This window comes from Etheostoma cragini, chromosome 10 (genome assembly GCF_013103735.1).
Source record: "Etheostoma cragini isolate CJK2018 chromosome 10, CSU_Ecrag_1.0, whole genome shotgun sequence".
NCBI lineage: Eukaryota > Metazoa > Chordata > Actinopteri > Perciformes > Percidae > Etheostoma > Etheostoma cragini.
In genome coordinates this window covers 18639856-18654022 of record NC_048416.1, presented here as the reverse complement: position 1 = coordinate 18654022, position 14167 = coordinate 18639856, and the positions used below count along the sequence as shown (strand labels likewise).

The 14167-nt window shown below is 39.5% G+C and overlaps 2 protein-coding genes across 5 annotated transcripts in view; one reads left to right on the top strand and one right to left on the bottom strand.

Annotated features, from left to right (window-relative positions):
• Window positions 1–19: 19 nt before the first annotated feature.
• Window positions 20–9703, bottom strand: tex11 (testis expressed 11). 3 transcript variants are annotated; one of them, XM_034883646.1, is made up of 29 exons: window positions 9476–9703; window positions 8413–8525; window positions 7981–8065; window positions 7601–7680; window positions 7437–7517; window positions 7206–7325; window positions 6913–6993; window positions 6705–6790; window positions 6565–6622; window positions 6378–6473; window positions 6197–6278; window positions 5826–5904; window positions 5538–5689; window positions 5363–5448; window positions 4997–5134; window positions 4433–4535; window positions 4176–4300; window positions 3618–3703; window positions 3273–3326; window positions 3117–3157; window positions 2931–3008; window positions 2734–2804; window positions 2186–2299; window positions 1891–1963; window positions 1624–1773; window positions 1411–1519; window positions 1170–1290; window positions 426–593; window positions 20–292 (listed from the first exon to the last, which is right to left on the bottom strand). In XM_034883646.1, the coding sequence occupies exons 1-29, from the start codon at window positions 9501–9503 to the stop codon at window positions 221–223; spliced, it is 2730 nt and encodes a 909-aa protein (XP_034739537.1). In that variant the 5' UTR covers window positions 9504–9703; the 3' UTR covers window positions 20–220. The 3 variants fall into 3 exon arrangements, with proteins under 3 accessions (XP_034739537.1, XP_034739539.1, XP_034739538.1); XM_034883648.1 differs by lacking the exon at window positions 9476–9703 and adding an exon at window positions 9171–9296; XM_034883647.1 differs by having other exon boundaries at window positions 190–275.
• A 2185-nt stretch (window positions 9704–11888) lies between these two features.
• kdrl (kinase insert domain receptor like) overlaps window positions 11889–14167 on the top strand; it is a 49207-nt gene continuing 46928 nt past the window's right edge. The window contains exon 1 of one of the 2 annotated variants that reach the window (XM_034883644.1): window positions 11889–12005. Coding sequence is in view for 1 of the 2 variants with exons in the window: in XM_034883643.1 (XP_034739534.1) it covers window positions 13218–13281 (64 nt within the window). In the remaining variant the exon portion in view is untranslated. Of the gene's footprint in view, window positions 12006–12719; window positions 13282–14167 lie in introns of those variants that run through there. The other variant, XM_034883643.1, reaches the window with a different exon arrangement.

The following is a 14167-nucleotide window of genomic DNA, read 5'->3' as shown; positions in this document are numbered from 1 at the left end:
CTTTTTTTGACAGGAGACTAGAGAGAAAGACAGGTAGCATGGGGGGGGCATAAAGGCTGAAATGAATGTGGTTTGTGTCTTAACTCCTCAACACAATTCACTTTACCAAACTAGAACATCTGGTGAACATTTTAACACAACATTAATAACATTCATCTGCAACTTATAGAACGGATCCACTTATAGAATGGCTGACCACAGTCGACTTCTCCTTGTTGGCTTACTCCTCCATGATGAGGTTCTTCTTTGCTTTGTCCAACCTGTCCAGGATTTCACTGTAGAGGCTTGACATCTGTGAGTTCACAAAAAAACAGCTGTAAAGCTTACAAAGGTCAACAATGATACTCGATACAGCATAAGACCTGTGAGCCGTACAGCCACCCCAGTCTGCTTCATTCCCCCCTTCCTTTCCACCAGTCCTGCACCTGTGTCTCGTAGCTCTCCTGCAGTGATCCAAGGTGGCGGATGAAGCTCATGGCGAGGCCACACCACTTCTCCGCCTCGGGGTACTGAGCCAGGCTGTACAGCAAAATCCCTGTGTTCCAAGCCCGAGTCAGCAGCCACAGCGTCTCCATCTCTGGGAAGTCGTCTGGCTGCAGAGAAGAGCAGGAAGCTGTTCAAAAGGCCATTTAACATTTTTGTGTGTGGATAAAGCTTGTGAGTAACTTCAATCCAATCCTGTTCAACTATATGTTAACCTTTACTAATCCTTTGGAATCCTAAACAGCGCGTAAACAAACTCAAAGGTCTATCATTTCTAAAGTTCAGTTCGTTTTTCACACCACTTTAATCTTGGGCTTTCACTTTGATCCAAAGAATTCAACAGCTTTTGAATAATAACTCAAAATGAAAGGGGAAATATGCACTGCCTCTATAGCAGTGTAATGTCTCAATGATTAGATGCCTCTTTCAGAGCCGCAGCTCACCGGCAGTATGATGACTTGTACATCACATTAACATTCCAATTGGCAGGAAGGGGGTGGTGAATGGAAGCATCTGCTAATTGAAGTGCGGCTGAAAGCCCATTGATAAAAAAAAATGGCTTCCAGAACAGTAGGCAGGCATGGAGTGGAAGAGAGGGGGTTAATTATATAGCAGGGTGCAATTCTGTTGGAGGGAACAGGAGGTGGGTGCCAACGGATGGCGATGTGTGATTGGTGCTGACTCACTGCAGCTGCAATGATGGACAGGGCCTCCTCGTAGTAGTCCCACACCTCCTCGAGCACATGGGCCTCCACCTCTGACACACCGCTTGGGAGGGACAGCTTGATCAGGCTGTGGACACACTTGCTAACAGAGGGACACAACAGCACAAAATCAGAATACCTTTCATTCCAACATGCAATTTGTGGGAATGGATTGTTAATGAAATGTCAAGGGTGTTTTCATGCAGAGTTAAGATGGGTATGCCTGCAGCGAGTCAGGTCAGTCTGTGGTTGTTTCTTGTGGAGGGAGAGAGCAGCCCTCAAGGCCTTCTTACACAACAGAGGGAAGTGGGCTGGAGGCTCCATGGCTAAGGCTACATATAGAAAGAAAGAAATAAAAAAAAGATGCCAGCATACTGCAAATACTTGATTGTGTGTGTTTCTTAAGGCATGTCAGCAGAGATGAGATGAACAATACCTGCAATGGTCTCTAGCACTTTGGTTTCAACACTGTCAAGCTCCAGGACAGACTCCAGTACTGTCTCAACCTTGGGGTCATTCAGCTTAGCCCGAGCTTCAAATTCATACAGCAGCAGCAGTGTGTCTGTTGGGTCCATTGGGGAGCTTCCTGCAAGTACATGGTGAGAATACATTTCCTTTGCTTCATTTAATTTAATTTGTATGAAAGATATACGTAAATAGTTAAATATGGGTGTTTTTTGGATCATGAAGCTACTTAAGGTACCTGATGCTTTCAGGGTTTTCCAGACCTCCCAACAGATCTGAATGTGCTCCAGAGCCTGAGTGAGCTCCTCAGTCTACAAACCAAACAAAAACCCCCAAAGAGTATTCTGGATTCATCATCGCCATCTAGTGTTCATTTACTGTTCAAAGGAAGGAGGTATTTAAAATGAAACGCCTACGCCAGCACCAATAATGTGGTTAGTCACCTCTCTTCTCCCGGTCTTGGTAAATTTCCATCCATGAGGATGGAGAGCGTACTAAATGGAGTAAATGGACAGAGGGAGTGGGTGACACACCTGGATGGAGTGAAGAGACTTCCTGCAGATCTCCAGAGAGGCAGCGGCAGCCATTAGCAGACACGTCTTCTGGCCCATGAGCAGTGTGCGATCAGGAGGGCACAGCTGGGAGAGCTACGAGTTCATTCAGATGTCATTGTTCCATAAAACAAAGGTAAGTTGGTTAGTTCAAAACAAGTGAAAGTTCTGAGCACAGAACAAACTGGAACATTTGTGGTAGGAATCAATTACATCTGATGATTTTGCCCAACATAAAGTACTTCATCCCAGTTTCTCTCAAACTTCTAATTGTACAGAGGTGTTCTCAGACATGAATGCATGTGTACTCAGTCAGCATCTCATGTAGAAATGAAGATTAAAAATCAATTTGCAAATACAGGTATTCTGCTGAAGGTAAAGTCAAAGGACATTGTGGGTTACAGAGATTCTTTATCTTAAACTATCTTTCTAAAGCAATGTTAATTCCCTGTTCAGGTGTTATTGATCTCTATAGCCATGTACTGCTGATATTGATGAATTCACCTGGCAATGCTAATAAGGGCACTTGCCTGGTACGAGAGCACAAAGAAATCCCTCATTCTGTCAGGGCTGTTCTCGCACTGCAGAGCGGAGTTCCACGCTGTAAAGACACAAACACAGACACAGACACAGACACACACACACACACAAAATGAAGGTGCTGCAAGAGTTTAAGCAATCGCATACCATGTTAGACTGAAGTGACAATTAGAGGAAGTCTTGGTACCAATCTTCCTGAACCAGTTAGATTCCTCTCTGCGTTGCTCAACAGTCAAGCAGGACTGCTGAGAAACTTTCTGCAGTGCTGCAGTGACGATAAACAAAACATTTGTGGGTTATGATGCACAGCAGATACTGTAGTCGACTTCTTCCCAAAAAACAATTCAACCTCAATTGTTGCATATGTACTCACCCATTTTTAAATATGGCAGCACAACATCCAGATTCCCATCCCTACGTGGAGTAATGTAAGTAGTAAATGTAGTAAATGTAAATCTACGTTTTTGATTTGATTAAAGGCAGCATCAACAGTATGTAAACACTATTAGGTACAATCACTTCCCCTCACCTCATCTCATTACTCGATTTTTCTACTGTGGAGAGCACAAGTCGAACCAAACACCTATAAAAAAGATGAATGGAGAAACTGGTGTTGACCTCCTTTCTTTCACCTACTAACTGTATTATACAGAGACACACTTTCAGTGGAGAAGCAAGGGAATATAGGTCAGTGGATCATAGAGGTTTATGGAAAACAAGCAAACTCGCTACAATCTCTCAGCACATGAGCCCTCTCTACTAAATGTTGTCATGTTATGTGTGAAACTGTACCATCATGTTTTGTTTACATAGTCCGAACACATGAACGCTGAATGATTCAAAATAAAATAAATCTAGAAATCTGGCATCTGACCTGAGAGCAGTCAGAACCTGAGCTTCATCTTTGGAGTTTTCACACAAGCTCTCCAGAGCCTTCATGGCAGTTTCCTGCTGTTCATTCTGTCACAGGGGGACATACGTTGTCCTCATTAATACCACCCCCCACCAGTCAAATAACTGTGTCATGTTATGTAACTACAAAACATTTGTCAGTACTTATTCATATGTTTATGTGCAATTAGCCTGGGGAGGTGGTAACCAGTAATGTTTTATTTCTGATCCCAGCTGATTGTTTTTACCAATGAGGAGCTTTTCCTGGAAATGTGTAACAAACAACCAAACATCTGCTATCATGCCATCCTCCCCAGATAAGTGCAGTGTTTTAAGACATGATCGTTCATCAGATTCCCACCCACAAACTCCAGGCTGCAAGCATCGCTCTTGAGGACTAAACCCAAGGTTTTGGAGCCCTACAACACCATAACAACGTCATAAAAGTTTGACAAGGGATAAGTCATAATTCCACCAAACTAAACTAATTCTTTTCCCAATTCTTTACAACTGGTGTACAGAGGCGAGTGATGAGTCCTACCTCCAAAGCAATCTGAGCAGCCAGACTGAGGAGATTGGAAGCTGCATTCTCAGAAACCAGCAGTCCGTCCTGACTGGCAACACGACTCTTGGACAGAAGTCCCATCGCATTCACCGCCTCTGCAGCTGGTACAAATCAACAACCTCCTCATCACCACAGAGAATATGCTGAAAATTGTGGCTGTTGTAAAACTGTAGGACTACAGCCGCATCAGTTTTTACTCCTTAGGTATCACACAACTAATGCTTTGTAAATACCTTTTTCCACATTGTTCTCCTGCACGGCAATCTTGTAAACACTGAACTGAGTGAAAATGCTGTCAGGATCACATCGCTCTGCTTCTTTAATTGCTTCTTTTGCCTGACAAACACAAACATACAAGCATACAAGCAAACATACCTCACATACAAGCAAACATACCTCACATACATAAACTGTAAATGTAAATGTGCTGTATTTATATAGCGCTTTTCTAATCTTAACGACTACTCAAAGCGCTTTTACATCATACAGGATACATTCACCATTCACACACATTCATACACTGTGGCCGAGGCTGCCGTACAAGGTGCCACCTGCTCATCAGATAAACACTCACACACATTCACACTCCGATGGCAACTTGGGGTTAAGTGTCTTGCCCAAGGACACTTCGACATGGGACTGCAGGGCCAGGGATTGAACCCCCAACCTTCCGATTGGCAGACAACCGCTTTACCACTGAGCCACAGCCGTAAATGTGTGCCAGGAGCATTTGCCATTGGGGCTGCCGAGTTCTGTCACGTACCACCAACTTGCTACTGTGGCTGAAGTTGTCTTACCTTTTCCAGTTGCTTAAGTTGCAGAAAACAGGAAGCTCTGTTCCTCTGCAGTTTGGCTGAGTTTGGCTCCATTTGACCTGCTTTGAAAAAACTCAGGGAGTAGTTATACCACTGAAGAGCCTCAGCATAGTTCTTGGCCTGGGAAGAAATATAATTAGAGTATTAAGTTATCCTTTATGTATCACTGTGTGGAAATTAAACCTCTGCATTAAACCTATTCTAACTATTTAGGAGCAATTGGCATTGTGTGGCCCCACCCGCCACCTTGCTATTAGTGCTGATCTCTCAGCCATAATGCTAATAATTATACATGTGTATGCACACTATCTTTTGAATTAAGGATAAACAAGGCTATATTAATCATACCTCAAAATATTTGGACGCTTTATCCCACAGCATGACATGTAGGCGAGTGAGGGCCTGTGGAGTCAGCTGTTTTCCTGTATAGTGGCCTGTGTGGGTTTAAAAAGAAAAAAAAGGTTTACTGCTAATACAGAGGTACACCAACTTATTGAAGAACTGGAATGCAAAAATAAAGTACCAGTGATGATATCCTCTATCTTCTGTTTGCCCAACAGCTCCTTGCCCCTCTGCAGCAGAAGCTCAATGTGCAAGACAAGAGCAGTTCCCAGGTCAGGGGAGGACTCAAAGTGTTGACATACACGTTTCAAGTATTCAAATGCCAGCACTTCTCTATGAAAATAAACAGATAACATTTAGCATTGCATGCATCTGGGCATTCCTTTAACAAAAACTTTGTTCATATGGGTTGTGGGTTTACAAAGATCAAAGTGTAGTAGAGTAGTAGCAAAGATGCTGAAGGTTTTACCTGTCTTCAGACATGAGTAGTTTCACCGTGCTCAGACACACTTCAAGATAAATCTTAGATTCCAGCATCTCATTAAGTCCTGAAAAGATATTTTTATGATCTGCTTTTAAATATGCATTTAACTAAAGTGCAAGTTACCCATAGACACATACAGTATGAAAAGTTGTGAGAGTCCCAGTACAAGCACAATCATCTATCAGTAGCCATATTTAGCTTTTCCAAATTTCTCTCCGGTAGTCTTACAGAATCAAACTAGCAACATTTCCTTCTTGCATCTACTTCTCTAAACTCTTAGCCACTGATGCCCCACTGCTGTTTATGTTAATGAAGTTCTGTATAAATTATTCAATGAGATTCAGGTAATAACTAACCTGCTCTGATATGATCATCTGCAGCCCCACATTTCAGGAGTATTCTGATCTTTAAGTTCAGCCCAGAGGCGCTCACACATTCCTGTCAAATTGCAATTGGGTACAGAGCATTTTTTGTAAGTGTATGTTTAAAAAAATGCATATTTAGAATACAATTTGATAATGAATTCTCATATCCCACCTTGTTTGCTAAAGCGACAGCATTAAGAGCTTTCTCCTGAAACCTCTGACAGTCCCACTCTAAATAAACAGTGGCAAGGAGCCTTAAAACCTTAGCCTATTGTCAGGGAAATTGAAGACAGTAATAACAATTATTATTTTCATTTGTACCTTGTTTACCTTGTAAATTTTGTTTTGCACTATCTTACCTGGACTTCAGATCCAGGGGCATATTTACTATTCATTTTCCCAATTTCATAGCTTTGGCTGAAAATGAATAACACATCACAACGCTTTACCACTGCATTGTTTCTCAGAACTATCTTTTTTTTTTAAACATTCTACTTACCTCAGCCAAAATGCGCTGTCCTCAAACTTTCTCAGATTGTAAGTGTCTATTCCAAAGTTGTAGCACAAAATGGAGAGGTACGCCGTCTACATTGAAAAATATATTCAGACTTAACATCTCCTACACCTTCAACAGCAATATGTTATGTTAATGTGGAACAAAGATATATAGTGTTGTTATAGTGATAACAGAGGGCTTTTTCATTTACATCTTTAGGTAGCCGCAGCAGCATGTCCTTACAGCGCTGCACATAGACCACAGCCTCATGGTTATTCCCTTGAATTAAGGCCTGAAAAGAACCGATTTGAACTTTGAAACAGTATAACATTCTATATAAGCACAGAATAAGATTTCCCTCTCTCATTGTTTCTAGGTAAACATTTTAGCTGTCTCGCAGTTCACACTGCAAGTCTTTCAAAATAGCACTTCCTCAGCTGCCAAATATCACAAGAACAAATATTCACATTGAAGGTGTTGAACATCACATGTGCCACAGCTCACCGATTCTGCCTGGCATGAGAGTATTCGAAGCAGATCCTTCTCTACATCCCCTTTGGATGAAGTGATGTCATCTGCTCTGTCACCCCTAGACGTCAGTTGGCCATAGAGAGTTTCCAGGCTCTAGGGATATTGAATGTCGAATCATTTTTAAAGACACCATATTTTTGGTTTGCTTTAAACTTGAACAGATTGAAGCTCTCTCAGTTTGAGTGTTATTTTCTTATTCTTTACCTTGACAGCAAACCTTAAGAAATGATCTGCCATCTGGGGATTTTTGCAGTCCAGCCAGGTCCTCCCTGTTTTGCTGGCCATCTGTAAAGATTAGACACTGACAAACAGATTTTGTCCTCCTAAAATGTTGGCCACTCACAGATGATGCCTGTAGCATTGCTTACCAGGATTTGCTTGCGGATGATGCCCTCTGTTGGATTCTCAGGCTCACAGCAGTACAGAAGACTGCATGCAACATGACGCACTGTGAGATGGTGAAAACATTTGAATGTGACGAGACACAACAGTGACCTCCCCAACTTGCAATCCTTACATTGTGCCAACACTTCAGATAATATGTTAAACTTGCATTTTCAAAAACTTGTATGTATTTTTTATTGTCATTGCAAGTTGTATTTATTCATTCAAATTTTGAATTATGTGCTTTGTTAACTAATACTTTCAGAGTGGACTCTAAACAATTGAAGCAATGTGTTCATTCACTGGGGGGGGGTTATCATCAGTAAGATTCTTATGTAAATACATACGGCAACTAGAAGTGTACCTTTGGCTTTCTGACTTTTATTTATAGTGGAGCCCACATTCTTAGTAACTGCCCAGTTCCACAGCTGGATGGCACACTCCTCAAGCTGTAACATGAGTAATGAAAAATAAATATGCATGCAACCTACAAATTCTACCAACTTATAGTCATGTAATAGTGAAATTAATGCTAAAGAAATAGTGATAAAATAGTGAGATAAAGAGTGATAAATAGATCTGATGTAAAACTTTAGAACTTAGTAACATAAGTCATATACGTAAATTATGGTAAATTCAGACTAATGAGTAATATTGCATCACTTTTTTAGGGTAAAAAACACTGCCAACTAGATATACACTTGTTGGTATCGCATTTGGTATACTTTTGGTTTCTTTAGTTTTTTATTTACTATTACAGTCAAATGAATGAATTCTCTCACATGCTTGTAACTACCTGTGGATCTGTTATTTTGGGGAAATCCTCTAGGCAAGAGACTTCAGAGAAGAGTTTCTCTATCACCTCATCATAATCAGTCAGCTTTCGCTGCAGTAGATTCTCTGTGAGACCTGTGTATAAACAAAAACAAATGAAGACATCTTGAAAGGACCCGAACTCAACTTTTCTTGAAATAAGTAAAATGTTTTCCCAGACAAAGTTAATGTTGCAATAGCAAATTTCACTTCTAACGAGCTTAATGTTGGGCTGAGACAATATTTTAAATGACATTATTTTAGTATTGATTGTTTAATTATTTAGTCTAGTTATATTTAGTCTCAAAAGACCAAAGTATTCAAGGATATGAAATAAGAATAGTGAATCCTTCAACAGTTTAAAAGCCATAACCAGTAAATGTTTGTTGTTTTTTATTAATATTAGACTAACGTTAAGTTCAGCAATTGTTTGAATAAATTGCCATTGACTAACCTAGCTAGCTAGATAGTCTGATAGATAGTTCTGTCCAAAAAATAACATAACTAGCTAGGTTATCAGATTCCCCCATAATTGGGTCAATTAAGCACAATTTTGAGTAATAAGGTAGCTTGGTAAAGGTGTTAAAAAGGCTTACTTCTTTTAATTTTTTCTTGATGTTAGCTATGTATTTACACCTTAATGTTAACCCCTGGTATCTCTGTTTTTTGTCATTTCAACTTTTTTGCAATAAAGAATTTAAAAAAGGCTTGTTGTACATAATTTACATAATAATATTGTACCTTATACAGTATAGTAATATAAAATCTTCTTCAATTATTTGGTCATGACTAAGGTAGCGAAGTAAAGGGCATACATTAGAAGAAGTCAATGCGGAGGTAATGTTAGCATACATGAACAAGCTAACATGGCTAGGTAGCCTTGCTAGCTAATGGCAGAGAAACTCTATGCCAGTCTTTGCTCTCTAGGCACAGGTTACGTCGCCAACGGTAACGGTTACTGACCCAGATCAGAGGCAGGTCAGTAACCGCTAACCAAAACGGTCTAAAAATAGCAGTTATAACAACTGAACTGGATAGTTACTCACATTTCACAGTTAAAACAAACCTCTCCATGTTTTAGGTTTTACCGCTGAAAATAATAATGTTAGCTCCAGGGTTAGCTCCCTACAGCGCCATCTTGTTTGATTGACAGCTGTCACAAATGCCCGCGAGGTTGGGGGAGGCGCCTAATGGAAGAGCATAAAGGAAGAGGCGGAAGAATTAACCAGAAGGTAACAATCAAAGAAACCCCAACAAGTTTTGGATTAGTGTGAATTTTTAAAGATGTCTTGTAACATTAGCCATACATAGCCTATTTACACAGTGTCTAGAACGTATAATGTTAGCAAATTCTTGGTTACAGCTGGTTACAGTTAGCCTTAGCTATGTGACAAGTTAGAATTTTCCAAGCTAATTTTACCATTAGCTTAGTTAGCCAACATTGACTGATATTTAGCTAGCTACCTAAATTTAAAACATTTGCGTTAGCTAACGTCCTAACATGATTGTTAACGTTTCTAAAGTTAGGTTAGATCTCTGAATACAGTATAACCTTTCAAGGTTTCCTTGACTAGCTTTAACTTATCTATCAATGGGAAAACTTGTTGGTGTTCTTTTTCACTGTTTTTTAAGCATAGCAAAATAGGCCAAAAATATCTAAAAAAAAATGTGGCTGCATTTGATTATTATACTAATACTATACTACTTTGCTTTATATGTACACACTTATTAATATTATCTGATCAAGCTAATTATTTATTTTTTATACAGCATCCCTAGCAGAGGAATAGCCTAAATGGTACTGAAGTACATTTTACTGTATTGCAGGTCTACATTTAGAACATACTACATAGGCTACTAAACTAGGCTATTTTGGAAACTATTTTCATTCAGCCTTATCAGGCTCATTTATTAAAAAGTAACCAGATAGATTGGTCAAGATGAATAAACCTGAGAATTCTTCCCTGTTAAAATGGTACAGGAATGAGTAATTATTGAGTAATCCGAGTTGGCATAGACATTTTTACTCTGATGTTCAAAAACACGATCTTTAGTGTTACTTTAAACACAACAGCTCCTTATACTAACTTTTTTATGCCATATTACCTTTTATGTGCCACTTTTACTTTTAATCCAAAATGGTAATATTGACCACAACATATTTAACAAGAATATTTCATATCAGATTTATTTATATCAATATTTTCTTATCAGTTTCATAGCCCAGATCTTGAACCATGGGCCAGCTTCTTGCAACTTCCAACTAGTACAGACTTCTTTCAATGACCCTAGTTTGAAGATCAACATTTATTTTATTTTTTTAAGATTATTTTTTGGGCATTTTTAGGCCTTTATTTGAAAGGACAGCTGAAGACATGAAAGGGAAGCTAGAGAGAGCCCATGGGCACCCGCTCTTTCAACTGAGCTATCTGGGCGCCCGAAGATCCACATTTTATAATATTTTTGCCATGCAATACATTGTTTTAGTAGTGTGGGCTATACATTTTATCTTTCCAAAAATGTTATTTCTTGCTTCCAAAAGCTGCAGTATGAGTGGGGTCTGGAGACTGTGAAATCAAGACTGACTACAGTCATTTGATCAGCAGGGCATGCAGTCCGACCCCCTTCACCCCTTTGCTGAAGAAATACGTTATTTCTACTGGTTAATTTACCCAAGAGGACATTCCTGTTGGGTTTAAAGGAAGAGTGCATGCTGTGTGTGTAAAACCAGTTAGTCCCCCATAGTGTGTTTTTGAACACCAGATTCAAAAATAAAACACTTTAAACCCACCCCTATCAGCTAGCAACTTCCAGCAATTGTTCTTCAGGAGACTTATCTGCTGCCCTCTTGGCCCGGTGGGAATGTCTCCTTCAATGAGGACTTAAATGTGAACACACGCTAAGAAAATTGTTGAAGTAGACAAAGCAGTTTCTTGCAAACCTCACCTCTTTTGTTTTGCATTACGAAGACCAATATCTTTCTCTTTGTATGTGTCAACCTGTAGCATATCATCTTTACCAATGTGTCAACATTCAGACTTGAGAGCCCATGTCTTGTAGACATTTGACAGTTTTGTCAATATCTGCCATGTAGAGTCCATTCCCGAGTCTACAAATTAAGAAGGGTGAACTTAACGTTGCTTCAGCACTAGTTTGTAATAGTTAGTGTCTATATCTAGAGCAAAGTAGCTAACCCAACACATTACCCGAAAATGTCAAATTTTTTGGATTAAACTATGCAGAAGAGTGCTAACTTTTTTGAGAATTTTGTTTTAGCCACCCAAATATGGACATTCCTTTTTGATTTCGTTAAGTAATTTCATTAAAAAGGAAATGTTTGAATTCTTGACCTGTGACTAATTGGTCTCAGAATCCCAGAACGCAAAAGGACTCCCAAGACTGGGATGTTAGAAAATGTTTCCCATGTTTTCATGTGACATTTCACTGTTTTCCTGCTACAGGGATAAAAGAGTGGTGTCCATCACATTTCACTTCTTGTGCTGTGCCTCATCCACGCCACAACTCAAGATCCATTTCCCAAGATGGTGGCTGTTCAGTCCTGACATGGACGGAAAGGTGAGGGCAGGATGTTCTTATTTACAATGCCTGCTACTGTGACCTACAGCAGCAGAGTAATTGTTGTGGTGATAAAAGAAAACAGTCTGCAGCACATCCACACGCGGCAGGGTCTCGCTGGACAAAAGAGGATTATTTACATTGATATAATAAGCGGCACATCCTGTTTCTGAAGTTAAAAATAAATTTGAAAAATATTTATTCTAAACACATGAACAGGTAGATTCAATCTGATATCACACTGATTGTTTACGTTTCATTCTATTTCCTTCTGAGACAATGAATACAGACATGATTACTGCTGTAACCTTTAACCTCAGTTACACAGTAAGTTGATTTCATCAAATACAGCATTACACACAAAGGTCAGTTAAAAAAGGTAGTTTAATGATCTACTTTATAATTTAGAAACCCCAAATCAATAAGGTTGATATAAATCTTGGTTGAAACAACCTGTGCTTCATTTCAGTTACCCTTAGGGTGGATAAATACAATTGCTGTGATTTTCTATTGCATCTTATCACGTTTAATGGTAGCCTATTACTATTAGCCTACTTACCCATCATTTTGGTCTGATTACTATAGATCCTCATTATTTCTCGTTTAGTGATCTCCTCCTCAGTAGCCTGCACAAAGAGGTTTGTCGTCCACCCTCCCACCCCAAAAAAGTGACGTTGCGTCCTTCCACTGTGTCTCCATAAAACGTGCCTCGCGCATGGACTGAGTGTTGCACAGAGGCAAAAGGGAGGAGAATATTGTTGAAGGCGCGCATGAGAGACAGGAACTGATTGATCTGGCTTTTGTGGGATATACCAGACACCAGTTAGAAGCTGATACACCACTCACTTAACCTTTATTTTTCACCAACTATTGAATTTAATCCATCTAACTTTTTGGTTTGTTTTGAGCACCTGCCCCGAGGGTACATCCGTCTCCTCTTTGCCGGTTCGGGAGTGGGACTCCCCCAGCTGCGCAGGAGAGCTCCCCTGCGAAACGCGTCATGGGCTACGGGAGAATCACTGCCGCTTTTTGCATGTACACCTGAGGGTTTTTGGGGATTTACAACACGGGTTTTTTTAATTTTAAAAAAGGACATTTTGATTGACTCGCTTTGAGAAGAAACTTTTGTAATTCACTCGGAACTATAAGCCTCTGCCGAGGACTCGTATTAATTTATTACACACGGTTTGGATTTCGGTGAAGAGTTGCAGGATGGTCTCATCCGACTGCTTCAGATTGCTCCTCGTCATCTTGTGTGGCTCATCGCTCACAAATGGTAAGAAGTCATTCATGCTTATACAGTTATTTACGCGTAGTAGAGTTTTATTCTAAAAAGAACAGAGTTTTGACATCGCACTGTTTGATTCGTTTTAATGAATGGCTGAATGCATATTATTCTACAGATAGTAGACACACTTATACAGTCATTTATTATAGAGGGAGAAGTACAGGGATTGGCGTCCTTTTTATTCGTCTGTAATAATAATCTAATTCTTACTATGTCAAATTAAAATGTTGCCAAGAGTTGAATTTTTTGCCCACTTTGATTCACATTGATTGAGTCACATTTGATGTGTGGAAGTTTTTTTTTTATTTATTATTGTTTAGAGTTGTTTCAGTAGAACATTCAATTTGCCGTTTGATATCTGAGGCTATTTCTGTGTCAACAGATTCAGGCTGTCATTAGACCTGCAGTTCTCATTTTAGTCGCTAGGGGTAGTCTTGTCCCGTTGTTAATGGTTGATTATTAACATTAATACAAATGTGTTGACGCTATATGATAGGTAACTGTAACAAATAAGTAGAGTTTATATTTTAATTGTCAGACTGATTTTATGGATGACATTTGGATTTGTTTGATTTGCATTTGTTTCTCAGATATGAAGATATTGCAAGTCAGCCTTTTGTTAAATATTATGAAAAACGTTTATCCAGCAATTGTTATGAGGGAACAGGATTAAACATGTTGAGAAGAGAATGCATGTTTCTTCAGACAGTACAATCAGCTTCATTGTCTCATTGTCACTCCACAGAAACCCGATAGAGTATAAAAGGTGGATGTTCCTCCACCTTAGGTCTAGTGTGCCACAGAGATACACACCAAGCCTTTACCAATCTCAAATAAACAGCCTATCCAAACAAAGGAAAGAACTGTTCAAGCC

What these genes read in the sequence shown, in the direction of transcription:
- tex11 (XM_034883646.1), bottom strand. Translation starts at nt 9,503, where the DNA reads ATGGAGAGGTTTGTTTTAACTGTGAAAT. An exon ending in AGATGATCATATCAGAGCAG is followed by an intron (nt 5,905 to 6,196) that starts GTTAGTTATTAC and finishes ATATCTTTTCAG; the next exon opens with GACTTAATGAGATGCTGGAA. An exon ending in ACTGACCTGACTCGCTGCAG is followed by an intron (nt 1,291 to 1,410) that starts GCATACCCATCT and finishes TCCCTCTGTTAG; the next exon opens with CAAGTGTGTCCACAGCCTGA.